Here is a 27,021-nt window from a genome sequence, read left to right as displayed (position 1 = left end):
AGCACCACGGGAATTCAGTGTGGGGGGAGCTGGCAGCCCCTGCCCGCTGGATCAGCTCACTCCATCGTGAGCCCAGGGCAGCCACGGTGCCCCTGGGGAGGAGAACAACTCCCCAGAAGCGTTTGTCTTAACTAATTACGCCACTGACTCTGCAAAGCACTTCGTTATTGCTGGCTACGTCTCTTGTACACACGTGTGCAATGCCCAGAGCTCGCCTTCCCATCGCAGGGGGGATTTTCCATCACCCTTTCCGCTGGCACTCCCCAGCCGTCACTTTTACTGCCCTCCTGTAGGAAGCTGGGATGCCCCGTTTCAATTTCTTGCTGTATTCACACCCCTTTTGGGGGCAGAGATGGAAACCAGGTCCTGTAACACAGGGAAGGTGCTGAGGCTACGGGGGCACAACGACCTCCAGGGCATGAGGCAGGGCTGATCCCATCACCAGGGGAAGAGCTGGGCTGCACGCTGCGGGCTGTGCAGGTCCTGCTCCCCCCTGCTCCCCCCAGGCAGCACAGCACAGCAGTCTCCCCAGGTTTGTTCCTCTGCTCCGTTTGAGTGGAAGCAAATCAAAACCAGAGGCACAGAAGCAAATGCTTTGTTCTCTCTGATCTCCCTGCAAGGCTGGGGCTCGGGGCTTGTCCTGCCGTCCCTTCGTTTGCCTCCTCTCTCCTTAAAGTGGCGTCGCTGTTGTGTGCTGTGATCCTCAGTGCCGAACGTCAAAGTCATGCAGTGGTGTAAGTAAGTGTACATACAGAAAATAAAGTTATCCTCGGCGTGCACACTCGGCTGATTTATGGGCTGTGGGCAATGTACAGAATACATCTAAGGAAGAGCTACAACAGAAAGCAGTGAGGCCGAAAAGGACACCCAGGAACAGCAGTGGTGTAGTCAGAGAGGTTGGCAAAGGAAATGGGGGAGCTACACTGGAATTAAATGCTGTTCTCCCAAAAAAAAACAGCCACTGTCAGAGAACACTCCTCTCATTCAGAGCCTGAGCTGAAGAACCGTGGCCGTAGGAAGCGGCTGAGCAGTCACAGCCGCACCCGCTTCTACGCTGCCTTAGTCACAGCAGACACAGACCAGGCAGCTCGCTCATTTATTTTTGTTCCTACCCCAGCTCACATATGCTGGAGCACTGAATCTCTCTCCAGCTCATGAATGAAGCGTAGGCAGAAGGCTCGATATAGTAGGTTCTTGCAGGAAAGGCAGACAGATTGTGACACCCCTCTGACTTCCAAAAAGATGAAAGGGATTCCATCGCTGGCTCCTCTCCTAACTGAGCACAGAGATGGGATTCTGCCCTTTCAAAGGAACATCATTCACAAGCAACACTGAACAACTCTGCAAGCATAAGGAGCCATAAATCTTACTGCGTGCTCTGTAAAATCTCTCTCAAGGAAGAAAAAAATGCTCTCAACTCTCACAAGCTCTTGAAAATGGCTGAATTAAAAAGCAGTACGAGGCTGGAAAAGGAAACGCTGTTACCTGATGACCAGTGGATTTGCTGCTCTGTGACTAGGTGCAAACAGAAGCTACCTGAGCAAAGCAAGAACAGATCAGCAGCGTACTGCCTTACTTGCAGCTGTGGAAAAAGGTAACCCCTGGGTACATTTTCTGGACTCACACAGCCTGCTAAACCAGAGGGCCCGATGTGAATGTCATCGTGTCCACAGGATGGTGCCAGCCGCTCATTAACAACATTGCTAAACTTGAGGGCACCTGGAACAAACGCACTGAAACCCGTCAGCTATGAGAAATGCTGCCTTTTGACATTAATTGACACAAACACTGACCTCAGGAATCAAAAAAATTTATTAAATTATCAGTGCTGTGCTACAGCTTGGCCATTAACAAGCACCCATTCAGCAGGACCCACTCAGGAGAACCTGATTTAAAGTGTGCTTGCTGCACCAATACCTACTACACAGAGAAGGTTAAGACACAGCACAGTCTATCTGGACAGAATAAAGCTCTTAGAGCTCATCTGAATCCTCTCCCACTTCTCTTTCGCTCCTTTCAAGGCAATTTCTTAGTGACCAGAGTCCGTTTCTGAAGCTGCTTTGTTGAAAAGCACAGCTACACCCAGCCGGCTCCCTCCACAGGCATTCTCCGTTTTGTTCCTTCAGGGTTGTTCTTACTGCTGCCTCTGTACTTGCTCTGAAGTTTCTTCTTTATGTTCTTTAACCTCTTGTGAAGAATCCAAGGCTGGGCCGGGAATCATCACCGTCTGCAACAGCAAGGACAGAAATCAGCACAACATGGAGCAGCTCGGAACTGTTGTAACGGGAGCGTGAGAAAGGGTGACCAGGAGGTGGTGGCAGTGCACAGGAAGATGACCAGATGGCAGCAGCGGGAGGGAGGACAGAGCAGGGAATGGTATCACCCGCATTGTACCACACTGCACTTCTCACCTCCTGCCTCTCCAGGACCTGTTTTGTCACACAGGAGGGCAGAGCACCTGCCGCAGTTTGCCAGGTGCAGTACAGGGAGCAGTGAAGCCCTGAATTATCACATACCTGTCAAATACCATTGGTCTGCTATTACATCTCCCAGGTTACCCTAGAATATGTATTTTACCTCTCTGTATTTTGCAGACAGAGATCTCAAACACCCTACAGACTTCAGTGAAGTCCTCTGTCACCCCTGAAAACTAGGCTAGGTACAGGAGCAATCAGATGGCTTAAAACCCAACTCCCTGCATAGTTCAGAGCAGACCCCACGCCTGTCTCAAGTTACAGATTTGTCTTTTGCAGTGCTGATTGCTCTCAGGTATTTCCTTTAATCATAGGAAATTCCATGCAATATTCAACAATTGTGTGCACCAAAATGCAGCTGCAATCTGTCATAAAGACTCCAGAAGCAGCAGAAAACTTACTGGTCTTATCTAGGACAGAAGCACACAAATTGCAGATACCTCCTGGGACTAAACCCAGTGCCTAGCAGTTGTAACATTCACTAGCCACCGTGAGAGATGCTAGAGGCTGATAATCCCACGGTAATAAATGGTACTGCTTGCAAATAAATGCACCACCAGCCCAGTACAGGAAGCTCAGCTCTGTTTTTGTCCAAAATAAGCTAGGAACTTATGTTTCAAAGCCACAGGCCATGCTGGTGTCTGCCCTTGGTGGCATTACCTTAATGATGGGGTCCTTCGGTGGAGCCCACTCTGGGACAATCTTGCCGTGCATCCTCCATGTGCCATAGGGGTTGACCAAATACCTCTCAAATACGACGTACTCCAGAACATCCTTGGGCACCTGCTCCCCGCCGTACATCAGCCGCCCAAACCGGTCATAGACAGCCAGGGTCTGTAACAGAGCCAGGAAACACGCTGGGCTGGCCCCGGGCTGGAGTCTGCTGGGGGGGACAAGGGGACAGGGGGACGTACCTGCCGCGTGTGCATCCGCACCGTCACCTGGCCGTACAGGTTACTGGGGTTCACAATGCTGTTGCACCGAATGTGGACCACTCTCGGAGGCTCCAGAGACTCCACAAAACTCCAGCGGATGGTCTTGTACCTGTTGCCACGGACCATGTCCTGAAAAGGACAAATAAGTCGGCACCAACTTCATTGGGATGTGAATTGAACAAGCAAACTCCTGCATGTAACGAGGCACTCGCTCGTTAGCTGTTACTTAAACTTGTGCTTTGTCTCCCCACTGTCTTTATTGTATTCGGGTGGGGAAAAAAGAAAAGAGACAATTTCTCAACCCTTCCACACTCTTTAAGGTTTTCTAAACCCAACCAAGGACACACTAACGCCCAGATAAACTTACCGGGTAGCAGCGCTCTGTCACCAGGGAGTGAAGTTTCTGCTTGTTAAAACTGCAAGTGAAACACACCCAGTTACTCAAATACACTTATTGTAAAGAGGCTTACTCACAAATTCCTGCTTCTCCAGAAGATTTATAACCCACCCGCAAAGCAGAAAAACAAGATTCTCAGCTGTGATCTTAACACAGAATCAGAACCTGAATGCTAGCTGGCTGACAAGACTTTGGGGAAAGACATGGCAGCATCCCTTGGAGGCTAGTTATGGCCTAAGTGTTCTATTGATGTTTGGAATTGCAACCATAAATGATGCACTTCTTAACTTTTTTGAACTTTTTAAACTTTTTTCTAGAAAGGGGAGCAAGCCAGGGGAGCATCATTTCAACATCCAAACCATTCCCCATGGCATGATGCTGAACAGCAGCAACCACCAGCTCAGCTGCTAGTAGCACTGATTCCCAAACCTCCAGTGCCACCTCCTCTTCAGAGAGATGAGGGCAGCAGAAGGAAGTATTCGTTGCAGAGGAGGCACAAGGATTAGAAAGATAAGGAAGAAAACCAGAGCATATAAGCAAAAAGAAGCAGGTCCTGCATAACCACATTGGTCAGAGACCAGGTCTTACTTTGCCAGGCAATTGTGAGCTTCAATGAATATCTCCTGCGCCTTCTCTGGGAAGGTTTTCGTGCTGAAATCCGGAACGTGATCCTTTACCTTCCGCAGACTGAAGAGAAAGAAAAAAAGAAAGCTCTGCAGCAATTAAAAAACACTTCAGTGTTTCAGGTGAGAATCTTATCCAGTTCAAGAGCTGCTTTTCCCAGGGAGCAACTGGGAACCAGAGACTCCCTCCCCACTGACACAATCTCTAGGTGCTCATAAGAGATACGTACTGCTGCAAACCCAAAGAACCCAGGGAATGTGAGCACACATTGCACCCCTTCATGCCAGGACAGATGCCTTGCATTCCCTCTCACACCAAGGAGGGTTGGTTAAGTGGTACAAGAGCAGCAGTGTTGTAAACAAACACACCACCTCACCACTGCGAGACAGAACTGGGCAAGGCTTCAACACCACAGGCTAATTAAAAGGAAGGTACATACGCTAGCTGGGAGGCAGCGGTCTGCTTCAGCTTCTCCACCCTTTGCCTCAGCCCATCTTTGGATAGGGAAGACATGCGGGCATCACCCTCAGGGGGGACATAAGGGTCTATAATATCAGCTGCAAGAGAGAGAAGAGAGGTCGGGAGGCTCAAAAACTGCCAAATGCTGCATGATGAAGGTAACAGAGGCTGCTGGAGAAGGATTCCTCCCTGAAAACACCTTTAGGATGAAATAAGAGCATGGCCACAAATGACAGGGGCACCTCTCACTGTGAACAAGCTGTGTTAGACCACCTGCTCTCCTCCTCTCCCACGCAGCCCCAGGATACGAGGACCAGGCACCCAGCCGCAGGGAGCACGGCCTCCCACGGCACTGCTGGTCCCGGGTGCAAAGGGGCCGACAGCCCCACACACAGCCGAGAGCCGCAGGGCCGCTGCTTCCACCCACACGGGGCAGAGCAGGCGACGGAGCCTGCAGCAGGAGGGGCTCCGTCCCTCTACGGGATCGCCCCTCGGGAAGCGGCCCCGGGGGGGGTGGGGGGGCCGCGGTACCTGTGCAGGCCAGGAAGAAGGCGCGCTCCAGGCGGTCCTCGGGCAGCGCCCTGGCGGCGGCGCGCAGCCGGCCCTCCCTCTCGGCCGGGGACAGCTCCCGGGCCCAGTCGGGCACGAACAGCCGCCGCTTGGTCCGCACGGGCACGGCGAGGCACGGCGGGGCGGCCCCGGGGGGGCGCAGAGCCGAGGCCTAGCGGGAAGAAACGGGAGGCCAAGCGTTAACGGCCGGCCCCTCGTGCCTCCGGAGCCGACAGCACCGCGCCCAACGCCGCCCGGGACCGTGCCCGGACCGGGAGCCTCCCCCCAGCCCACGGCCCTTCCCCCCCGGCCTCTCCCTTCCCCTCCCCGCCGCCCCCGGCGCCCCGCACCCTTCGACCCAGCAGCCCCAGGCCCGCCGCCCTCAAGGCGGCCGCCATCTTGGCGCCGCGCTGCCCGACGGGAAGGGGGGGTGGGGCTTGAAGGGGTAGGGGGGCGGGGCCCGGCGGTGGCGCGCGGAGGGGGCGGGGCCGTCGGGAGCCCGCGCGGCGGCGAGTGGAAAATTCCATCGGCTGCGGGGGGGGGGCGGGGCGGCGGGGGGGGGGCGGGGGAGGCTCCGCCCCCGGCGCGAGGCGCCCCCCCGGGGGTGAGGGGGGGTGAGGGGGGAGGGGGCGTGACGCAGCGGGGTGCGCGTGCACGGGGCGGGAGCCCCCCCCCTGCAGCACGGGGGGGGCGCGGCGCCCACCCCCATTGCAGCGCCCTGCGGCGTGCACGGGGAGCAGCCGCCCCCCCCCCATTACCCTCCCGTGCACGGGGAGCAGCCCCCCCCCCCCCCCATTACCCCCCCCCGTGCACCGTGCACGGCTGCAAACGTGCAGGAGCCCCCCTGCAGCACGGGGGGGGGGGGGCGCAGTGCACACCCCATAGCACCGTGCAGCCCCCCCATGCGATGTCCTTGATGTCCCTGTGTGCACCCCCCCGGTTCTGCCCCCCCTCCCCGGCCCCTCCGTCTGTGTCCGCCTGGAGGTGGGGGGCTGCCTGCGGGGGGGGGGTGCCAGGGGCAGGGGGGGGCTGTGGGGGCTCCATTTGTGCCCAGTGCCCGCAGGGCCCCCATGCAACCCCCTCGAGGGATGCAAGGGATGGTGCTGGGGGGGCTCAGCCCCGTCTGCCCCCCCCCAGCCGTGCTCCCAGCCCGGGGACTGTTGATTTTGGCCGGGTTTGGCTGGGAGGGAGCCCCCCCGCCGGCCGGCTGGTTAATGTGTAGTGAGGGCCCTGCTGTGCCCGGGACCCTTGACCCCAGCCCACGCCGCTATCAGGGCCTGACCCCCCCCCAGGGGCCGGGACAGGGTGCAGGGGGGGGGTTGGGTGCCACTGGGGGGCTCTTACAGCAACCAGGGACAAGGATCGGCTCCAGCGAGGGTGGTGGCATCTCCAGGGGCCACCACCCTGACGGTGGCCCTGTGCTGCCCCGCCCCATTTGCAGAACTCCCCCATTTTGCCCCGTCGGGGCCTTTGCTAGGCTTTGGCAGGCCCCGAGCACCGGGACGAGGCCTCGGCGTCCTCCAGGCAGGGCTTTGGCCCCATTGGCGCCATCCCTGCCCCATGGAGGTGCTTGTGCTACGCGCCCCGGGGCTGTGGGGTGCAGAGGGGGCAACGGGCAGGGCAACGGGCAGGGCAACGGGCAGGCCGGCACGCAGCCCACCGCCACCGCTGCCAGCCCCTCCTGCCACGGCCTCTTGCTGGGGGCAGCCCCGGAGCCGCCCGCAGCTCCCAGCACCGTCCCCTGCCCCCAAATACCTCGGATTCCTGCCCTAAGCCGCGGCTGGACCTGCGAGGCAGGATTAGCCCCGTGCCCTGCGGCTGCTCCCGCTCTCACAGGGACACCAAAAATCCATGCGAAAAGAGAAGAAAAGAAAAGGCTCTCCAGGATCTTTCTTTTATTCTTTTATTTTTTTTTCCTCTTTCCCTTGTTTCCCTAATTAAGCCAGTGCACTGCTAGCAATTTGTGGCCGCAGGATCCGGGCTCATCACAGCCCCTGGCAGCCACCGCGTCCGCTCGTCCCCGGGCCTCCCCGAGCCCGGTTTGTTCGGGACACGGCAGAGGCGGCAGCTTCCCCGGGGCGTCTCCTCGGAGGCTCTCCTCCTCCTCTCCCTCTTCCTCTCCTCCTTTCTTTCCTTCGTGATTCTTGCTGACAGCAGCATCTGTCACCGAACAATGCAGCAGCGCAGGCCAGCCGCCGCGGCAGGGAGCCCCGGGGGTGCGGCGAGGCTCGCCCGGCACACGAGCAGCGGCACCGAGTGGCACAGAGTGGGGGGCAGAGCCCCCAGACAACCCCCCCATCGCCCCCCTGCCTTCATCCCGCTGCTGGCCCTGGGGAGAGGAGCAGGGGGAGAAGCCGTCCTGCCCCGCCAGGTCTCTCCTGCCAGCTGGGGTGCCGTCTGTCCCACCGCTCTGCCCGTGTCCGTGTGTCCCCGCGGACGGTGGCAACGCTCAAAGGCATCGGAGGAGCCGGGGAGGGTGGTGGCACCCGGAGGCCTGCAGAGCTTCCCAAAGCCCCGCACGGCTCCAGCTGCTTCCCGCTGTCTCCTTCCCTCTCCTCGGGGCACTGTAGCACAATGCGGCCCCGAGAAGCCCCAGATGAACCCACGCTCATCAGCTGCTTGGTTTTTATAATTATGTGCTAAGATCCGTCTGTACTTTCTCCATGCCCCAGTTCGTGCCGCAGACTCCTCCAGGTCTCAGCAAATCCCCACCCTCTCTCTGCTTGGCACTAGCTTATATTTTAAACAGCGAGATGTCACTTTTAGCGAAAATAAATCTTTTTTTTTTTTTTTTTTTTTTTTTTGGAGGGGGGGGGAAGGAGAAGAAAAGGAGCAACTGTGATATCCAGCAGCAGAAAGCAATTAACAGCCAAATGCTTTCCTGCCCCAGCAAGCTGTGCTTCCTTCCTAACGCGAGGGAGGTTGTGAGGTTGTGGCCCCGGCAGAGCTGCGGCGCGGGGCCGAAGTAGGTCAGCGCCCCAAGCGGGGTTCCCGGCAGAGCTGAACCCCGAGCCGCAGCTCCCACCCGGAGCCCAAACAGGGCTGGGTGCGAGGGCAGGGCTGGGCCTCCAGGGCAGCACCGCTCCTCCCGAGGAATTCGATTTTTCGCCCTTCTTTTTTTCCCATATAAAGCCTTTATTAAGAATTTTTAAACTTCCTGCTGGCGGTTGTCACGAAACCCAGCCGCCCTCCACCATCACCCACTTGGGACATTTATTGCCCCGTAAATACCGCTCGCTGTGCTGCGTACGCAGCTTTTTAAGGCAGATTCCTGACATAGCATCTTCCACAGACCCCAGCAGCGCGGCCGGGCCCCGAGGGGCCGCGGTCCCCCGGGGTGGGCAGCAGCTCCCCTCTGCTCCACAGCCTGAGGCTTTTTAGGCTTGGGAGCATGAAATGGGAATGAGCGAGCGTGAGTTTGGCCAGGAAGGGTTCTGTGAGCACCTTGAGCCCCCTTTTTCTTTATTTTTTCTGGGATCCCCGCAGCACCCAGCTCTGCTTCTCCCCCTGCTGCAGCTCAGGCCCAGGGAGGAGGAGGAGGAGGAGGAGGAGGAGAGGACCAGGAGCAGCCCCGTGCCCTGCAGCTGCCCAGGCAGGCAGGGCAGGCCCGGGGGCAGCGCTGCTCCTCGCTGCTCCTGGCTCCTCGCCGTTCCCGTCCCCTCTCCCCCCCCGGGCTTCGCTGCAGGCCCCGGGGCCCTTCTCCAGCCGCTCCCACGGTTCCGTAACCGGGGGCCTGCAGCAGCCGGGGCCGGCCCCCACCTCTCCACGGGGGCCCTGCTGCTGAGGGCCTGCCCCGGGGGGCGGCCACCGGCAGCGGGGACGGGCGGGGACGGCAGGAACCGAGCCCGTGCGGAGCCCAGAGCCGGGCCCGGGACCCCCCCGGGACCCCCGAGGACCCCCGGGAGGGCCCCAACGCCCCCGCCGCTTACGCAACGCGCTCGCTCCGCGCTACGTGCGCGGCCGCGTGGCGCCGCCGCGCGCTCACGCGCACGCGCGGCCCCCGTCCCTCCCCCTCCTCCTCCCCCCCTCCCCTCCCGGGGCCGCCTCGTGCCGGGAGCGCGCGCGCGCGCCCCCGCCCCTCCCTCCCGCCCTCCCTCCCGCCCGTGTCGGTGCGGGGCCGCCGCGTCGCCGCTCGGAACCCCCGCGGCTGCCGCTGCTCGCCCGTCCTCCCCCTCCCCTCCTCCTCCTCCTCCTCCTCTTCTTCCTCCTCTCCTCTCCTCTCCTCTCCTCCTCCTCCTCCTCGTCCCCCTCCCCCTCCCCCGCCCGCCGCCCCGCCGCGGGGGGGCGCATCCCCGCCGCCCGCCCCGCCATGCCGGAGAAGCGGCCCTTCGAGCGGCTCCCCGCCGATGTCTGCCCCCTCAACTACGGGCTGTGCCTCAAGCCCGACCTCATCGACTTCACCTTCGAGGGCAAGCTGGAGGCCGCCGTGCAGGTGAGGCCCGGCCGGGCCCGGACGACCCCCGGTGTCCCCACCCCCCCCTCCGTCCTCCGGGGCAGCCCCCGGCGCGGTGCCGCGGCCGGGCAGGTGCAGGGCGGCCTCCGGTACCGGCCCCCCCCCCCCCTTCCCCTATACCCCCCCCCAGGCCCCACCGGGCGCCCCCTGCCCGCAGCCCGGCGGCCCCGCCCCGCCGCCGCCCCCGGGAGGGGCCCGGTACGGGGGGGGGGGGGGGGGGGCGGCGGCGGCGGTGGTGGAAGGAGGGGGGGGGGCGCCCGGTGCCGCCCCTCCCGGCCCCGCTGCAGCCTCGCGGGCGCTGCCCGGTGCCCGCCCGGTGCCCGGGGCCGCGTTAGGCCGCAGCGCGGCGGGGCCCGGGGGCTGCCCCCGGCGCCCTCCGCGTCCTCCCCGAGCCGCCCCATGGAACCGCGGGGGCTCCACGGGCGCTACCGGAGCCCCCCCCCCTTCTCCCCGGCTACCGGGGGAGGGCCCGAGGCGCTGCCGGGGCTGGGAGCGGGGCGAGGCCGCGGCCCGCGGCGGGGCAGCACCGGGGGCGCCCGGCAGGGCCCGGCCCGGCCTCGTGACGCTGCGGGGCTGCGGCTCCCGGGGCCCCACGGCTCCGGTCCTGGGGGCTGGGGGCTCCCCGTGGGGGCAGCCCCCCCCCCCCGGTGCGGCCCGGTATCGATTCCCGGCCCCTTCCCCGGTAATCCCGGCCGCCCGGTCCCGTCCTCGCAGCCCCGCTCCGGTTGCGGGGCCGCGCTGGAAACGGGATCGCTGCGATCGGCCCGGTTAAAAATAACGCTGGGGGGGAGGGGAGGGGAGAGGAGGGGAGGGGATGGCGGCTTTTTAAGCCGGCCTCGGAGCGGGGAGCAGCGCCCAAGGGCGGCCGTGGGGGCCGGGGGCAGGCGGGGGGCTCGGGGAGGTGGCGGGGGGCGCCGGGGGTTTGTCCCCGTTGGGATGTTTTAAGGCTGTGCCCGGTGGGGATTGCTCAATAGCTTCCAGAGCGGCGGGCGCCACCTGACAAGCAGAGCCATGGACTTTCCGACCCGCGCAGGGCACGAGGAAGAGCGTTGCTCCCCGGGGTTCAAGGTTGTGAGGAACCCGGTGAGCGCGATGTGCCCGCGGCAGGAGTAGGAGAAATAAGGTGATGTTTTAACACGTGCCTAAAATCTACGTCTTTATTCTCAAATTTCTGAGTGACCCAACCCCGCAGATTGAAGAACCGCGAGGCTGCCTCCCCAGCTGCACGTACACCAAGCGCAGGAGGTGGATGTGGAGCTGGCGTGCCTCGAGCAAACCCGGAGGTTTGGTCCAGCCACCAGTGTCCAAAGCGTGGTAAAGGCACGTTGCACACAACGAGAGGCTGCTCTCCGTGCCTTCACGGGGAGAAGAACAACCGGCTCAGCCACCGTGCTCGCTGGGCACGGTGCTTTTTGTATGAGGGAACGGCTTGCTTAGCCCTAACGTGCTAGCGCGTGCCGGTTGGTTGTTACTGGCGTGGGATTGAGTCTAGAAAATAAATTAGTTCTGTGCTTTTTGATCTAATTGGTTCGATTAGGGACTTGCTGGCCGTTGCTACCAGTACCTTCTAATAAGGTGGAGTGGAGTTCATCAGAGAGGGGTTCTGTTTTCAGCACGCTTGAGAGCTTTGGCATGCATTGTGCACGCATCGAGGTAAAGTAATTTAACAGTAAGACACGACCTTTGAATTGTCAAAGTTTTGGGTAAGGAATTTAAGTATTAGATGTGTGGCCTACTCTTGAAGGTCCAGGTATCTTTTTCTACATATAATTAAGTATAATTATTAGCCCCTCCAGTATGATAGATGTCCCATTCCAGTATGATAATGGTTAGGCAAATGATAAGCAGCCTCAGATGCTTAAAGGAGGGATGCTTTCTGACTTGCAGGGTGAGTACTGCAACTTTGACACTGGAATCAATCATAATTAATGACAAAATTAAGGAAACTTCATTATGCACTTCAAAAGTGTTTGCTGTTTTGCATATTTAATAGCAAACTGGAATTAGTGGAGGCTGCAATACTTAGTCAAGATATTACAAGTAAACACTTGATCAGTGAGTTTGTGTTTTTCATTCGCAGCCCTTAAGCAGGATTTGGCAGCTTTCTGTGTAGAATTTTGGTAAGTCTTTCAACTTGAGCACCAAGCCCTAAAAAAATGCTAAATAGCCTAGTCTTGGCTTTGGGGCAGTACACTTACGCAGGCTTTTGCATGTATGAATAACTTAAAACACTTGGTCTTTTTGCCACAGTAATAAACGTTGCACTTCCTATGCGTTGTCTTCAAATAAGCTTCAGAGGGTAGAGCCCTTCATGATTCAAAAGATAAAGCTGTTGCTTCATTGTCAGCAGTGGCCAGGTTGGTTTCAAAGGCTTAAGAAGAAATAATGCGTGCTTGTAGCTTATTGTGGTACTTCGAGTTTTCAGGTTAGGGGATTGGCCCTCTTGTCTGGTGTTTGTCATGTCTTGATAAAGGAACAATACAGTAATCTGTCTCTCGGTACAGTTTAATTCCTTAGCCTTTTGTAGCTGAGCTCGTTAAGTGTTTGGTAGCCTAAATACCGCCTGGTTACCTGAGATTTGAAAACAGTGTAACTTGTGGTCACACAAACGTTTTGGAAGTCAGCAGAATTATGTAGCAATTACATAAACTGCTAAATTATCATTGCCACTTATCACAGTTTAAAAACCCAAAGTCCTTGCAGGTTCCCTGTGAAATCGCTCATTTATCACGGCCAGAACCGAGCATGATGTGGTTGTGGGAGATCAGACGCCGCGTGCTGGTTGTGGATCTGGAGCTGGACTTGGGCTGCCCATGCGATCCTGTGGGCGCTCTGTTGGTTTGGTTGTCTGCTGGGGTCCCAAACTGCTCTGCTGGGCTCGCGTGGGTGCTTCTGAATGAGCACAATTAAGGTTTGGTGTTGTATGAGTGGAAACGGTGAATCTACTTTATTCATCTGTGAGCTTGAGATTTAATTATTGCAGCCCTGATTCTCGGGGTGTAGTTATCAGTGCAGCGCACTCGTATTACTCACTGCCTGGGTCAGCGCTTCGCTATTCTGCTCCTGACTCCGGGACGGCGTAAGGGAGGGCTGGAACAAAGAGGGGATGTGCTGCCCTTCTGGTCTGCAGCATCGTGCTGCAAAGGCAAATATGAGTAACTCGCATCAGGAGCAAACATCTGGCTCCCAAAGTTTGTTTTAAGCTCCTGAAAAGCTCTGGGTGCTGTCACGGCCCTGAACAATCACCTGTCCGGCACTGGGCGTAGCGGTGCAGAGCTTGAGGAAGGTTCACGGCTGCCTTCTGACTTCCTGGTACTAACCACTACATAAACTCCCATCTCTGGAGAGGGTGGTGGTGATTCACTCCTTACAAACGGCAGGGAGGTGTTCCCTGGTTGCAGAGCAACCTGCTTGCTGCAGGAAAGAATTTACAACCTAAGGTGGATGGCTCTTTCGAGTATCTTCCCAGTCCCTTTAATGTGTCTTAGAGATACTCTGTTATATTTAGCAATGTTTAACCTGTATCTGTTGCTTTTTATAGGTTGATTATGCAGTATCTGCTAGGCTAAGGATGTGCAGCCTTCTGATCCCGCTGCACGCCGGTTAAAGATTGATTGTGACACTTGTGTCTCTAAACCTTGACAAAATTAACCATTGATAGGTGTAGTATTTGTGGTCAGCATCCCCTGAGGTGTGTGGGGGGGTCGTTCAGTGTAAATACACGGCCGTGTTACCCAGCATAGCAGCTCACATTTGCAGGGTGTTAAATCAGGTCTGAATTGGAGTGACCCGAGCGCTGGAGGTGTCCTGCTGGGTGCTGGAGCCTGCGCCTTCCTGCCAGGAGCTCTGGGCTCCGTACCCGTGTGCCACCAGCTTCAAAAGCAGGAATGTCTTTGCTCCTCTCCCCCACAGAAAGGGCCCTTTCAGTTCTGTAATTCACAAGGCTAAGATGATTGCATTAATCGTAGTTGGAAAGGGATTTACTTGCCTGTGCGAGTTCTGCACTTCTGAGCTGGGTGGCTGCTGTGTGAGTGCAGTTGGATGCTCCTCGGAAGGCAGCGAGGTGCTCCAGAGAGCCACTCAGCCTTGGCATCCATAGGTTTACTGCTCGGCTACTGTAATTTGCTCTAGATCCATATTAATGCAACTTTTTTTTTTTTTCTCATTGCATTTAGGAATTCTTAAAAAAAAATCCTAGGACAGGACTGAAGTAATTTTGACTTTTTAGAGTAAAATGCTGCTAACGCACGTGCTTGTTACGATGTTACGTTAAGGGAGGAGTTCTGAGGCTGAGGGTTGCAAGACTTTAATGACCTCCCTCGTCTTGTGAGCGGCTCTGCAGAGTAATCACAGAAGGACCAAGGTTGGAAGGGACCCCAGAGGTCACCTGGTTGTGGCTGGAGGTGCCTTTCGGTGCTCCTCGCCCTCGCAGGGAGGCTGGTGTTGACTGAGGCCGTTCAAAATCCTGTTTCTCGTGTCCTAAAACTGTTTTTTCCATCAGGTCGTTTCCTGATCTGATAACTGGTGAAAATACAAAGCTGTACAGCATCTTTGAGTCACGTTTGGCAGAGTTCTGAAAACCTCTTCATTGTTTCGTGCTTTGAGAGTAACAGCTTAGGTGAGACCGCGCTGCTGGCTCCTGCCAGCGAGCTTCGTGTGTCCGCAGTGGGAAGGGTAACGTGGAGGTGAGCAGGGAAAGGAGCTGCGTAGCACTAAGGCGAGAGTGATTTCATCTTTTGTAGCATGAATAATGGTCAAATAATTGGCCTTTGTAGCTCGTCTCCTGTTTTGAATGATCTTGCGTTGGAAAACTTTCAGGAGGAGCTTAGGCTGTGGTCTCCCGTTGGGTGAGATTTTCCTTCCAAGAAGCAAGTGCTGAGCATGAAGATGGATGTGCAGGGGGTGGGAAGCAGGGGTCGACAGTTTGGGGTCTGCTGGCTTTATTGCGAGGCAGCCCTGCCTCTGGTACCTGCCTGGAGCTTCGTGGGAAGCGACACGCTCAGGGTTTTGAGACTGGTGCCTGCATTCCAGATACTGATCTTAGCTCATCTGCCGCTCTTAAGCGTGGCAGCCTGATGGCAAAACTGCTTCCATCGTGGCCATTTGGAGGTTGGCATTTATGACCTTTTCCTTCTTGAACACCAAATTGCCTTGATTGGCCTCCTCTTGCTGAGGAGCGGGTTTCTGACGTCGCGGAGCAAGGTGAAGCAGGGAATGGTTCCCGTCTGTGCAGTTTCATCAGTGCTTACACCTCATGCAGCAAGGGGCTGCTTTCCCTCCTAAATACGGTGGTGTTCATGAAAAACGCTGCGTGAACAGAATATCTGCCTTCCAGAAAATAATTTTCCCAGAAATGTAGGAGTGGTTGCAAGGTTCACTCGCAGTAAAACGCGTTCATTCATCTTCCTGCTGCACGCGGTGTGCCTAAGACCAGGCTGCAGGTTCTCACGAGATAAAATGGTCATAGGAGAGGTATGCTGGGTGGTTCAGGGTTTTGTTTTGGTTTTGCTCTTACAGGTGTGTCTGTGCTTCATCATTTTTGTGGATCAGAGGGAGGAGGCTCTTACGCTAGGGCCTGTGTGCCAATGTGAAAACTTTTATTTTTTTCCTGCAATCAAATTATGAGAGGCTCAGAAGTGTGCCGTACAGTACGTGGTCACTGTTCATATCTCTGCTGAATTTTGCCCTACGTCTTTCAGAGCTGGAGGGTGACCATTTTTCCAGCTACTGACTCACTCACTGAGTCCCTTTAAATGTTTTCTAGCACGTTGTGCTCCTTTGTAAAACTGGCTCGGTGTTTGTAGGAGGTAAAGAAAGTCTAAGAATAGGTAATTGCCTTTCTAAGGAGCCTCTGAATTTGTCTCTGCTTAAATGTAAACTTCTTATTTTGCAGGCACAGTCTATGCTGAAAATTCTTCTGTCCTCAGAAGAGTTCATTTGTTACAGATCAAGCCTATTGTTAAATCCAGTATTGTCTGCAGTTTGGACGACTACTGATGCATCGTGAATTCTTAATCCAGGGAGATTTGGATTTGTAGATTGAATAAAGGTCTCTACAAGTACATTTGTAAAAAAAAGATTTTCTCATCCTGATTTTCTGTGTTTTGGAAGACCTCCTTGAAAACCCCCAGACCTCAGTGTTGTGATGAAAGCCACCGGGCACCGACCTTTGGTCTGGGAGGTGTTGCAATCCTGTGCTTGCACGCACCCAAACGGAGCAGACAGCTCAGAGGCTCTGCGGGAAGTGTCCAGCCCCAGCCCCTTCAGCTGTCAGTGTGCTGGTTCCTGCCTGCTGGGTACGTCGTACCCTTGCTGTAGGATCACACCGAGGTCCTTAGGTGTAGGATCACACCGAGGTCCTTAGGTAAAGTTTTGGTTTTATGACCCCGAAGAGGCAACGTGGAGAAAACGAGTGGGGCTGCGTGCTGGCGGCGGGGCTTGGGAAGGCTCCCCATGCTCAGCAAAATCCTCAGTGCCGTGCCTGGTGCGTGCTGTGCAGACACTGCTGTTAGGAATGGGCCGTAAACATTTGCTTTAGAAGCAGAGTTGGGGACTGAGGTTATGGAGAAGCTCCCCAAGAAGCCTCCCCTCCTGCTGACCGCCCTCACGGAGTTCAGCTTTCCGTGGGGGACCCAGTGCTGGCAGGTGGGTGAACAGACTGGGGTTCAGACGGGCTGTGCTTCTGATGTGGGCACTCCTGCAGGGTTACACCATCGGGTTTGTTAAGCCTCTCGTCGCTGGCCAGGTTGGGATCTGTTTTTGTGTACACAATGACTAAGGAACCTGCAGCGAGCCCGGGCAGAGCCACTTGGGGCCGAGCACCCGCCTCTGTTGGCTCATCCCGCGTGGACGCAGCTCCTCTGTGGCAGGGGGAGATGTGTTCCTTTTGGCTGTGACACTTCGCAGGTTATTATTTTGGCTTCTCTGGTAACAAATGTGTTGATGCTGAGGTGCTGGAAGGGTGAGCAGGCGTCCTCTGGCCCTGCAGGACGGGGAGCACCCGGGGCCTGTGTCCCTCGCAGGCCGTCGGGCTCAGCGGTGGGACGTGGGCAGCCAGGGCGACAGCACAGGTGTTAATGCAGCATTTTTAGGTCATAACAGCAAAAAAAAGAAAGGGACACGAGTCCCTATGCTCTAAGGAAAGACCCAGCTGGGCAGGGAGCAGGTTCTTTGTGGCACGTTCAGTAATTGTGCCCTGGCCCAGCAGGATTGCCAGCATCATCCAGCGTGGTGCTTCGGGTGGCTTCAACCCTAAGTTTCTGACTAATTCCTAGTTTTGTTCCCAAATATTTTGCCCCTTTGTAATTAATTAATTTTTAATTTGAATGCCTCTGCATTCAAGCCCTCGCATCCAAACAGAAAGCTGGCACGCCGAGGCAGTTTATTACTACGCTGGGAGCTGGCCACTTGTTAAATAAAGCAAAGAGTGTGTAGCCAAGAGCTGGCAGAAGGAAGGCTTTCAGGAAAATGTAAAGGCGAATTTCTTGGCAGATGTTTTTAACCTAAAAAGTTCCTATAGTGTCAGCAGCCTGGAACGCAGTGCTGTAGGTTGTTTCTTCTGGTCTCTGGAAGATGTAGCTGTGTGTTCAAAAGCATTCCACTTGCACTACGGTCTCCCGAAGGTCGTCGCTAAAAGGCAGCCTACAGCTCTCTATCTATTTTTGTTGGTCTTGGATTCCCAGGCATGTACAAGGGCCCCATTGTCAGGCTTACATACCAATTTTTAACAGGCAGTCCATTCCCTTAAATAATTTACGGTATTGATAAGTAGGTCTGGATGGCTGGAACACGATTCGAGTGCGCATGTTCCGGGAAGAATGAGAGCACTCAGTGGAAAATCCTCTTCTTTTTTGCCAGTCTGAACCCTACCTTTTATTTCAAACACTTGGCGATGTAGGGGTTGGAGACTAAACAGAGGCTGGGCCTGCCTACCCGAGGGAGCGCGGCGGAGGAGGGCGCACCGTTTCTTCCTGATGCTGATACAATTTCTCTTACAGGTGAAGCATGCCACCAACCAAATTGTGATGAACTGTGCTGATATTGACATTATTACAGCTTCCTATGCGCCAGAGGGAGACGAAGGTAGGATTGTTTTGTTTTTGCTGGTGTTTTTACATGTTGTTCCGTTCCATTTTTGGTGTGAAATGTTGTTGCCAACAGTTGTTAACTTCAACTGCAAAAATATTTAATAGTTGGGACTACCAACCTACCTCTAAAGCACAAAATGAGGTGCCAAGCCTTCGACCTTTTCTCATCCTACCATTTGCATTACGCTTCAAGAAGTTACTCCACGCTTCCATGGAGTCTGTTGTGCTCTCGCGCCTGTGCCTCACAGGCAAAAGGATGATTATTTTGATGTTATTTATTTGTATAGCAGATACTGTGTAAAAATGTGATCTGTACCTGTGGACATTGCAACATTGAGAAAATCTGCACCAAGGGCTTGGATAAAAATGTATCAGCAGTGGGAAACACTCATTGTGGAGGGTCTGAAAAAGTACAGAAAACACTTAATTGACATTTAGCAGCATTTCCCTAGCGTATGGCAGCATGGAAAAGGTGTTTGTGTGTAGGAGACACTGCCTGGGTACAGTTCGGTGAAAGACTGGAAGTTTCTGGAAAAACAAAAGCAGCAGCGCCTATTTGTAACACTTTCGGTAGTTGATGTCATCAGCAATTACGTGTAGAGGAGATTTATCAGGCACAAAAGAAGTTTCAGCAATTAAAGCATGAAAAGATTAAGATCTGGAAAATCAGCTCTTCGAAAGCGAGCGACGCGCTGGCGGTGTGCGGAGTCGTCTTGTGGTGTGGAGCCTCCGCTGCTTCGAGCCTCGCAGCTCTGTGGTCCGTGGGGCACAGCCGTGTGTTAAATTCTTCTGACAACAAAAGGCTCTGCAGTTTCCTTTCCATCAGGTGTCACGAAGCAGCGTTAAACCATGGCTGTGAGCTGAAGGCATGGCCATGGTGACAGGTAGGAGGAAGGTGTTCCTCTGGGTAGGTGAAACGTCTCCAGCACGGTGATTCCAGAGCTGGGGAGAGGGGCTGTGCTTCTCTCAACGCCCAGAGAAGCTGCAGCTTAGCTCTCTGCATTCGGTAGGGACCGTTTGGATCTTGTTGCAGTGCTCACTGTCCTGTGGCTGATGGGTTTTTACCTGCCAAACAAAACATCTGCAGTGAGTCTTTGCATTTAAATCACTCCAACTTTCTTTTAACGTAGCCTCACAGAAACAGAGGGGCTCCCGAAGTGCAGCTGTGAGCAGCCGAGCTGTGCTCCAGCAGCCGGGGACCCCCGTCCAAAGGGAGCGGCGTTGTGCTGGGGGGCAGAGCTGGCAGCAGGAGCCTCACCAGGAGGTTTGGGCAGTGCAGGAGCGGGGTGCTGGCTGCCCTGAGTGTGCCCCAGCCGTACCCCTGCTGCTCCCAGCTGCTGGCAGGGCTCTGTGGGCACTCCTGGAGCTGTTTCTTGCACTGCATAAAGAGGAGATAACGAGAGAGGTGCTAACAGCTGAGCATGTCTGCAGTCTGGTCCAGCTGCCACTCTGCCGCAGGCCCAGATCACCTTTTAATTTTTTATTTTATCCCTGAGAAAATGAAAATAAATGGGAAGAAGTGCCTAGGAGTAATCTCTTTCTGCTCGAGTCAAGAGAAGTTAACACACACACACCCTCTCTATTTTATTATCTTTCTGTTTTCAGAGCTGATTTTCCTCTCCTGCAGGGTCTGTTTTTATGTTCTTTAACAGCGATACGCTCTCCTTGTAACTTTGAAGTATTAATAGCAGAGCTTAAGGCAGACTTTTTTTTTTTTTGCCCTTAAACTGAGTAAACTGGAAATAAATTTCTGTGGCCTCGGCTCCTTCGTTCTGATTTTCAGATAGGCTTGAATACGGCGCTGGGCACGGAGGAATACGAGCACAGCACCCTGGCAGTGGTAAAGGCACAGACCTCAACCTGCTGGAACGTCGATGGTTGGGGTGTAGTGCTGCAGGTTTTCCATAATTACACTCTGGCTTCATGGGGTTAAAACATATCTTTCAATTTGGAAAGCTGCCAACTAGTATAATGGCTTTGGAAGTAAAATTGCATGAAGTTGGCAGACTGTTTGCTGGCACCTGTTGATACAGATCGAGTCAGCCTTACTAATGTTCCTATTGTGCACAGCTTTTGGATGGTAATTTTATAACTGGTCTCAAAAACAGAATACGAAATGTAGTCCAGTGAGGCAGCAGAAATCAGCCAGATCAGTTGGATTTGGTTACTCAGGTGCTGTTTCATATTGCCTGTATAGAATATTTGAAAGTGAGTTAATGTTGCTGAGGCTTCCTCCTTAAAGCTCTGGTGGGAAGTTGTTGCCCCGTTTGCTTCTGCACCTCAGTGGGGAAGAGAAGGCAATCGGTCAGCTCGCTTCTTTCAACGTGGTTATGTTCTGACAAGCAGCTGTGTGAAGGAGAGACCGTGTTCACCAGACACCCGCCCTTCGTTGCTGGAGCTGATCTCTTGACTTTCATGCAGAATGGTTTATTCTGCTAATGATTTGTGGTAGTTTGGAGTGCACTGGTTTGTGCAGCTCCTAACTGGAGCTGTGGGCTGTGCTTTCCTTCTGTTCCTAGCCATTCTTCTGGAGACGAATACAGCAGAGGGTAGAGCTTGGTCTTTGGAATTTTAATGTAGATTTGCCAGGAAATCAGGTTATTTCCCAAAACTTGACAGGAAGCTGAGGAACAATTGCTGAAGATTTAAAGTCAAAGTGAAAATTTTTTGCTACGTGATCCAAGGTTGAATGTTAGTGAAGAATAAACCAAGAGATTGATCGTGCAGTACTGTGGAATGGAAAAACTCCCTGTTTTGTTACAAAACTGAGCGCACTGATGGTCACTGAAGGATGTGCGTTTGCCGTTTGTGCCAGTTATGTTGTAATGGAACAAAGCCACTCAAGGAGATGGAGTTTTCTTCTGCTGAAGTTAAGTTTGGCTTCTCCCGCTAGTCATAACAAGCAATTATTTTTGTTTTTCAAGAAGCTAGCTTTCAGCATTTGTAGGCAAATGTTTACGGTGCAGTCCTAGTGGCTAGGTGCAGGCGTGCTGTCCTGCCTTAGTCCAAGTGGCTGACTTTGCTCGCTGGGTGAAGAAGCAAAAGGGCACACCCGAGCAGGCTGCTTCTAAAGTTAAATTTTAAGGGAGTGAGTTTCATCCCTACTGGACGTTACGCAGTTCAAGCTCCCCATGAATCTCCATCAGGGGGCTGTGGAATTGTGGTGGAGTCGTGAGCAGCGTATTGCGTTGTCCCTGCTCAGCTTGGATAATTCTTCAGATGCTGGGAGATCTGAAGCAGTTCCTTAAATTTAGAGATGCTTACGGAGTAGTAATTGGCAATTTCGTATAGAAGACTACAAGCAACTGTAATCTTGTTTTTTAGCAGAAATAATCGTGTGAACTTCGATTTGTACTTCATCTTTTAGAAGGTTTTAAGGCCAGAACCTGTTTTATTTTGTTTTCTTCATAGGATTGCAGGGACGTGCCTGGATGCTAGTGCTTAAAGCGGTGTGCTTACACCAGAGCCTCACCTGACTTTTTCAAATGACAACCACAGATCACTAGTGCTTATCACAAGCTAAGCAGTGTGGCCCAAGTGCATCTAAGCAATGCATCCCCGTGGCCTGGGCTCACTGCTGTCCCACCACAGTGTGAGGTGCTCCAAAACCGTGCTGCTGCGGGAAGGGGCGACGAGGCTCATCCTTCTGTTGGCATTAACCTTCCTTCTGCAGAACAGCCACGTGGGTGAGGAGTCTGCTCTGCCTGAAAACTGAAAACTCTACAAGGAGGAAGGGAAAAAGGAAAAAAAGGCAGCCCAGAGACAGATCACCTTCCCGGTCACAGTGGTTGCATGCAGCTGGGGCCAGGTGGGGAACATGAGGCTGCTGTCCCTGCCTGCAGCAGACTGGGTTTGTGAAGCCAGTTGTGACACCTTTCTTTGCTGTAGAAAAGCCTGTTTTCATCCTTTCTTCTGGAGAGGAGCTTGATGTGACACAGAAATTTTAATGGTAGGTTATTTAAAGACGTCTGGGCTGCGCTGGCAGAGTTTGGGAATATCAGATAGGTGAGAATATTGCTGGCTCCTGTGAAGGATTTTACAACCACTAGTTTGAGACCTGCGAAAAGATGTGACAGCACTTGAGAGCGTTCTCAGGAACGGCATCGGCATAGCTCAGCGCTAATGCAGAAGGATGGCATATGACGTGTCAGCGTGCAGATGCTTTAAGCTGAAGTGTTTAATTTGCAGGTAGGGTAGGCAAAGAGAGCACGCGGCGCAGTCACAGCAGCTCAGCTGATGAGTACAGGTTCATTAAGCCAACATGCCTTCGATTACCAGTGACGGGGGGGGCAACAAACCTGCCTGTGTAGGGCAACATTTCTTACAGGCAGCTGGATTTCTGATATTTATAATTCCATCATTTCCGTTCGGCTTTGTCTTTGCTTTGTAATACATGTACGTTTGACTTTGGTTAAAACCTTTGGCTCGGATCCACGTTTATGGGTATGTAATGCAGAAATTGGGATCATTAATTGATGTATCCGTCTAGTTACCATGCGATTTCAGGAAGTACTTTGTAGGACTGTAATTCGTTTAAAATGCTGTTGTAAAATTTGATACGTAGTGCCCTGAGTTAGGGAGAGCTGCTGGGTCTGCTCTTTATTCATTTTTTCCAAAAGCATCGAGCACCAGCAGCTTTTTATTTTCTCATGCGACTTGGTCCAGACTGTGCACTAATGTGCTAGTGATTAACTTGCAACCTTGCAGTGCCAAACTCTCCGGAGTTAGCCGGCTGCCAAAATTGTGTTGTTCTCTTCAGGAGCTTTTGTATTCACCAGTGGTAGGAATTCAGACGGCCTTTTACTGCAATTACATCTTTGTTAGAAGCAGTTCTCTCCAACTACAGAAAGTATCGCTGATGGTTTTCTATGGTTCTTTCGCTGTGGATTAAATTAGCGCTGAATAGTTGGTGTATCTTTGAACCTTTCATTTATATTCTGCTGTTTTAGAGCACAGCAAGGCCCCTCTGCAGCTGTTTTAGGTTTCTGGTTGAAGGAGCCTGGTTGTACATCGCTTGGGATGCAGTGATGGCACTTGGTGAGTTAGGAAGGTGGCAGCAGCACGAGGTATTCTCTCTTGGCTCTGCTAACTCTGCGCTGCAGGACAGTTCGATTCCCGTATAATGATTCCCTCCCCCAACTACCCAGCTTGGCCTCATAGTTCAGATGTTTGCATCTACAAATAGATCCAAATGCTGTGTAAATGCCATACTGCTTAATATTTCAGTTGATTTTGGATGCCCTTGCTGAATGGTATACAAACTCCAAGGTAGGTCCGTGGTTCTGAAGACAATTTTTAAGTAGAATCAACACTGAGTTTCTCTTAGTGGTTAAAACCAAACGAAAACACCTTGCTGTGGCTGTTGGTGTGCTTTTCAAACTGAGATCCACAAATTACTTAAATCAGGAGCATCCTGTTCAGAATAATTAGCAAGAATCCTGCTGCAGGGCTGTAGTAGCTGTTTCCAGCTTTCTTGGTGTCGTGCAGGATACTGCTCTTACTGCAATCGGGCAGCACAAATTTCAGCACTCACGCAGCAGACATCCCTCTGCCAGGTAGGAGGCAGTGTTTGGAAGGCAGGATGTGCCTCGGAGGTGGTGGTTTGAGGCTGTGGCTTCATGCTCTGAAGTGCTAAATTTAGTTGTCTGAAGCAAGGTAACGTGAGGTGCAGCTCCAGCACTGGGTGGCATTTCTTTGGCTGCTTGAAATTATCATTCTAGATTATTCAAAATCTTCATTGATTTGGCCACTAACTGCAGCGTGTTGTTGGGTGCAGCTGATTGGGTTCATTTTAATGCTCAGAAGTCACAAAACCACCACTGGGTCTTACTTCAAACCAAGTCTCTTTCTCTGTTTCAGAGGTACACGCCACAGGGTTCAACTATCAAAATGAGGATGAGAAGGTTACCCTCTCCTTTCCCAGTACCCTTCAGAAAGGTAAGAGGTATTTAGGTGCTCTGGCCTTCGACCACATATTTAAGGAGTTGCACCCTGAGAAGCTGGAGCCGTAGCTCTGCCCTCCCTTCAGTCACTGCCTGGGAGCACGGTGCTCCCTCGGGACTCTGCCCACTGTAAAATCAGCAGGAGGTTGAAAGAGGGGCGCTCTTAAATGAAATGTCGGTCATAAAAGTAGATTGAAGTTCATTCTGATAGTGTTTTAAATTGGGCTTCCCTTTTCTAGTAGAAATAATGTATTTCAAGTAAGTGGCATAACAAATTGCTGTTCTTCTGTCTGTCTAGAACAGAAGTTTTGCTTATAGCTGGCTACTCAGTGCATGGATAGCACCGGAGTGGGCAGTGCAGGTTAGCTCCTGACATAGGAAATCTTTCCTGCAAGGTTCCTTGGATATTAAAATCATTAATGGTTAGTGGTGGTGCTTGCTTCTAACACCTGAAGTGACTCTATTTACCTGCTCCTGGGCGCTAGGCTCACGAGCTATTTATGTCACCTACTGGTGATCTGTTCTCTTCTTACTGAGAAAGAGCTAATCTGAATTACCGCTGTGTTCCTAGGCATGAATGCACTAAATCTTTTGAAAGTACTGGTTTTTGCTCTACAGAGTTTGTGGACTGAAACTTAGCTCCTCAGTTTGAATAAAGCAGTTTTATTTAAATCTTTTCAAATACAAATGTAAAGATTCCGGGGTGATAAAACGTTATTGTTTCACTCTGTGTGATATTGGCATGCTGCCTTTCTGGTCAAGATCAGGTTTCCCCTTTTACTCTGAGACATCGAGGGCAGAATAAATCCCGAGACTAATTGACTTAGAGGCTTGAAGGCAGCCAGTGCTCCACTTTGGCCTCCGCAGTAGATTTCAGAGGATGCTATTACCACTTAGTAGCTATCCGATATTTTTTGCAAACTCTACTCAGAGGTAAGAGTTGCAGGATCAGACTTTTCAAATGGCTTAAGGTAGGTGTCTGGTTTGCTGTGTTGTATTCAGAGGATGAGAATGAGCACTGCAGGAACCTTACAGGAATTTGACCCCGTCGAGTGCCAAAACACCACGATGGGGCTGGCTTTGCCTGCATTGTTTGTGATGCTTAGCTCTGCTGGAGCTTATTTTTACGTAAGGAGGGTGAAAGGTTTGAGGGAAGCTGGCAAAAAAGTCATGGGTGGAGATGAGTTAAGGGACGTCTTACTTGAGAGGGGCAGTGGGCCAGCTGAGCAGCCTGGCCTGCAGGTCCAGACCAAATAAAAGTGCTGTTTGGCACGTGCAAATAACAATGTCCCATCTGTTTCTGTTTCAGGGACAGGAACGCTAAAGATAGACTTTGTAGGGGAGCTGAATGATAAAATGAAAGGTTTTTACCGAAGTAAATATACTACCCCTACTGGAGACACACGCTATGCTGCTGTCACTCAGTTTGAGGTACGGGCTGTATTTTTGTTTTCAGAGAATGTCATCCTTAATATAGGATTTGTTCTTAAAAGCAGCAAAGGCCTCATTTCCTAGTGTTAGCTCTACCCTCTGGGCAAACTTCAAAAATCGTTTTTTGCTTCCTGCTCTGAGTGTGGATGGTTAAAGCTAAAGGTATCCTTTACATTGTGCCTTGAAGGTCAGTACATTCCGGATCTGGCAACTTCCCCAGCCAGGGATCACGCTGATGTGTGATGCACTGTATATATAAAATAGATGTTTTCAAACATTGCATCTATTTATTTAGAAGTGGTCAAACACATCTCTATAACTTGCCTTTGTGAAATATATTAATTTTTAATGGAACATTCAGATTTAATCTCAGCATCTTAGTGACATCCATAAATGTGAGCCAGATAATGCCTCAAACGTTATGTAAACCCTGGTCATAATGACAGAATTTTATACCATGTTGTAATTTCATCTGCCTGGTTACATAAAAACTCAGAGTACTTACCTAATACCAATGGAACATTTTTTGGGTGCAGTATAGTGGTAGAATATAAATAGGTGGTCTTGTGTGCACTGGCTGTGAACGCCTGGGTGCCCTCTCTGCTTTCACATGACTGAGCTTTGCTCCTGTCATGACTCTGCTAAATTTTACTCAGACTGTAGAATTCCATCACAGCGCAGAGAGCATTAAAAAAAAAAAAAAAAAAAGAAGAAGAAAAAAAGGAAATAAGCTATCACAGTAGTAACAAAATGCTCTAATGCACGGGTCAAGGGGTAGCAGTGAGGACACTACACCAGTGACTAGCCATCAAGCATCCAACTTCTTCCCTGTAAAATATGCTGAATTTTTGTGTGTTCTTACTGCAACAGTATCTCGTGATTTATTTGGTTAATGTTCTTGTTTCCTTCAGGCTACTGATGCTCGCAGAGCCTTCCCTTGCTGGGATGAGCCTGCTATTAAGGCAACATTTGATATTTCATTGGTGGTTCCTAAAGACAGAGTAGCTTTGTCAAATATGGTAAGTTCTTAATGCAAACTGTATTTTAAATAAAGCTATAGTAAAGGCAGCTGACTGTTGGAAAGGTAATAATATATTTTGGGAATTAGGAATATAGTCTATCTCGTTAGCTATTACTAAGCAGCTCTAAATTGAGATAATTCTTAAAAAGATACTGTTATTTCAGATGCTAACACAAAATCGAAACACCATGCAAACCACAGCGGTGTGTTTCTTTTTAAAGTCTTAGCATATGTCAGGCCACGTGCTGCTTGATTAAGAGTGACTGGAAAAAAAATAAGCCTTTGCATGTTTATATAGCTGCTATAACTTGAGATAAATAAGCATGTTTTCTGCCCTAGAGAATTTCTGAGCAGAACTAGGGTAAAATGTGCAAGTAAAAGTGCTTCTGTCACAAATACAAGTGGGCATTTTCAGGCTGCTAGTTTAAATATGGTACAAATATTTCTGGAAAGTGTTTTTGGAGAAGGGCAAGTGAGTTATATAGTAGATTTTTATATATAATTTTTAAGTTCCAGTAACACTAACCTTCATAGTTACCTGTAAAGTCGACCTTTGCCCACTGACCACGTGGTTACAGGTTTTTGTTTGGTATTTTAGTAAAAGTCTTGTGCCTTATTTGGAACTGGGTAATATCCTCCTTGGAGAACA

The 27,021-nt window shown here is 52.4% G+C and overlaps 2 protein-coding genes across 2 annotated transcripts in view; one reads left to right on the top strand and one right to left on the bottom strand.

Moving 5' to 3' along the window:
- Window positions 1–1,794: 1,794 nt before the first annotated feature.
- MRPL45 (mitochondrial ribosomal protein L45) lies at window positions 1,795–5,841 on the bottom strand. The gene is made up of 8 exons (XM_032202687.1): window positions 5,789–5,841; window positions 5,421–5,610; window positions 4,870–4,987; window positions 4,395–4,493; window positions 3,777–3,825; window positions 3,389–3,538; window positions 3,135–3,308; window positions 1,795–2,227 (listed from the first exon to the last, which is right to left on the bottom strand). Exons 1-8 carry the CDS (start codon window positions 5,834–5,836, stop codon window positions 2,135–2,137), a joined length of 921 nt encoding a protein of 306 aa, XP_032058578.1. The 5' UTR covers window positions 5,837–5,841; the 3' UTR covers window positions 1,795–2,134.
- Window positions 5,842–9,699: 3,858 nt separating this feature from the next.
- The window catches only part of NPEPPS (aminopeptidase puromycin sensitive), a 34,691-nt gene continuing 17,369 nt past the window's right edge, over window positions 9,700–27,021 (top strand). Inside the window, exons 1-5 of the mRNA XM_032202663.1 lie at window positions 9,700–9,870; window positions 17,889–17,973; window positions 23,838–23,915; window positions 25,230–25,351; window positions 26,263–26,370. Of these exons, the coding sequence (XP_032058554.1) occupies window positions 9,748–9,870; window positions 17,889–17,973; window positions 23,838–23,915; window positions 25,230–25,351; window positions 26,263–26,370 (516 nt within the window). The 5' untranslated portion in view covers window positions 9,700–9,747. The remainder of the gene's footprint in view (window positions 9,871–17,888; window positions 17,974–23,837; window positions 23,916–25,229; window positions 25,352–26,262; window positions 26,371–27,021) is intronic.

Source organism: Aythya fuligula, chromosome 24, assembly GCF_009819795.1.
Source record: "Aythya fuligula isolate bAytFul2 chromosome 24, bAytFul2.pri, whole genome shotgun sequence".
Classification (NCBI taxonomy): Eukaryota; Metazoa; Chordata; class Aves; order Anseriformes; family Anatidae; genus Aythya; species Aythya fuligula.
Note: the sequence above shows the minus strand (reverse complement) of the source record. Positions and strands in the feature narration are given on the sequence as shown.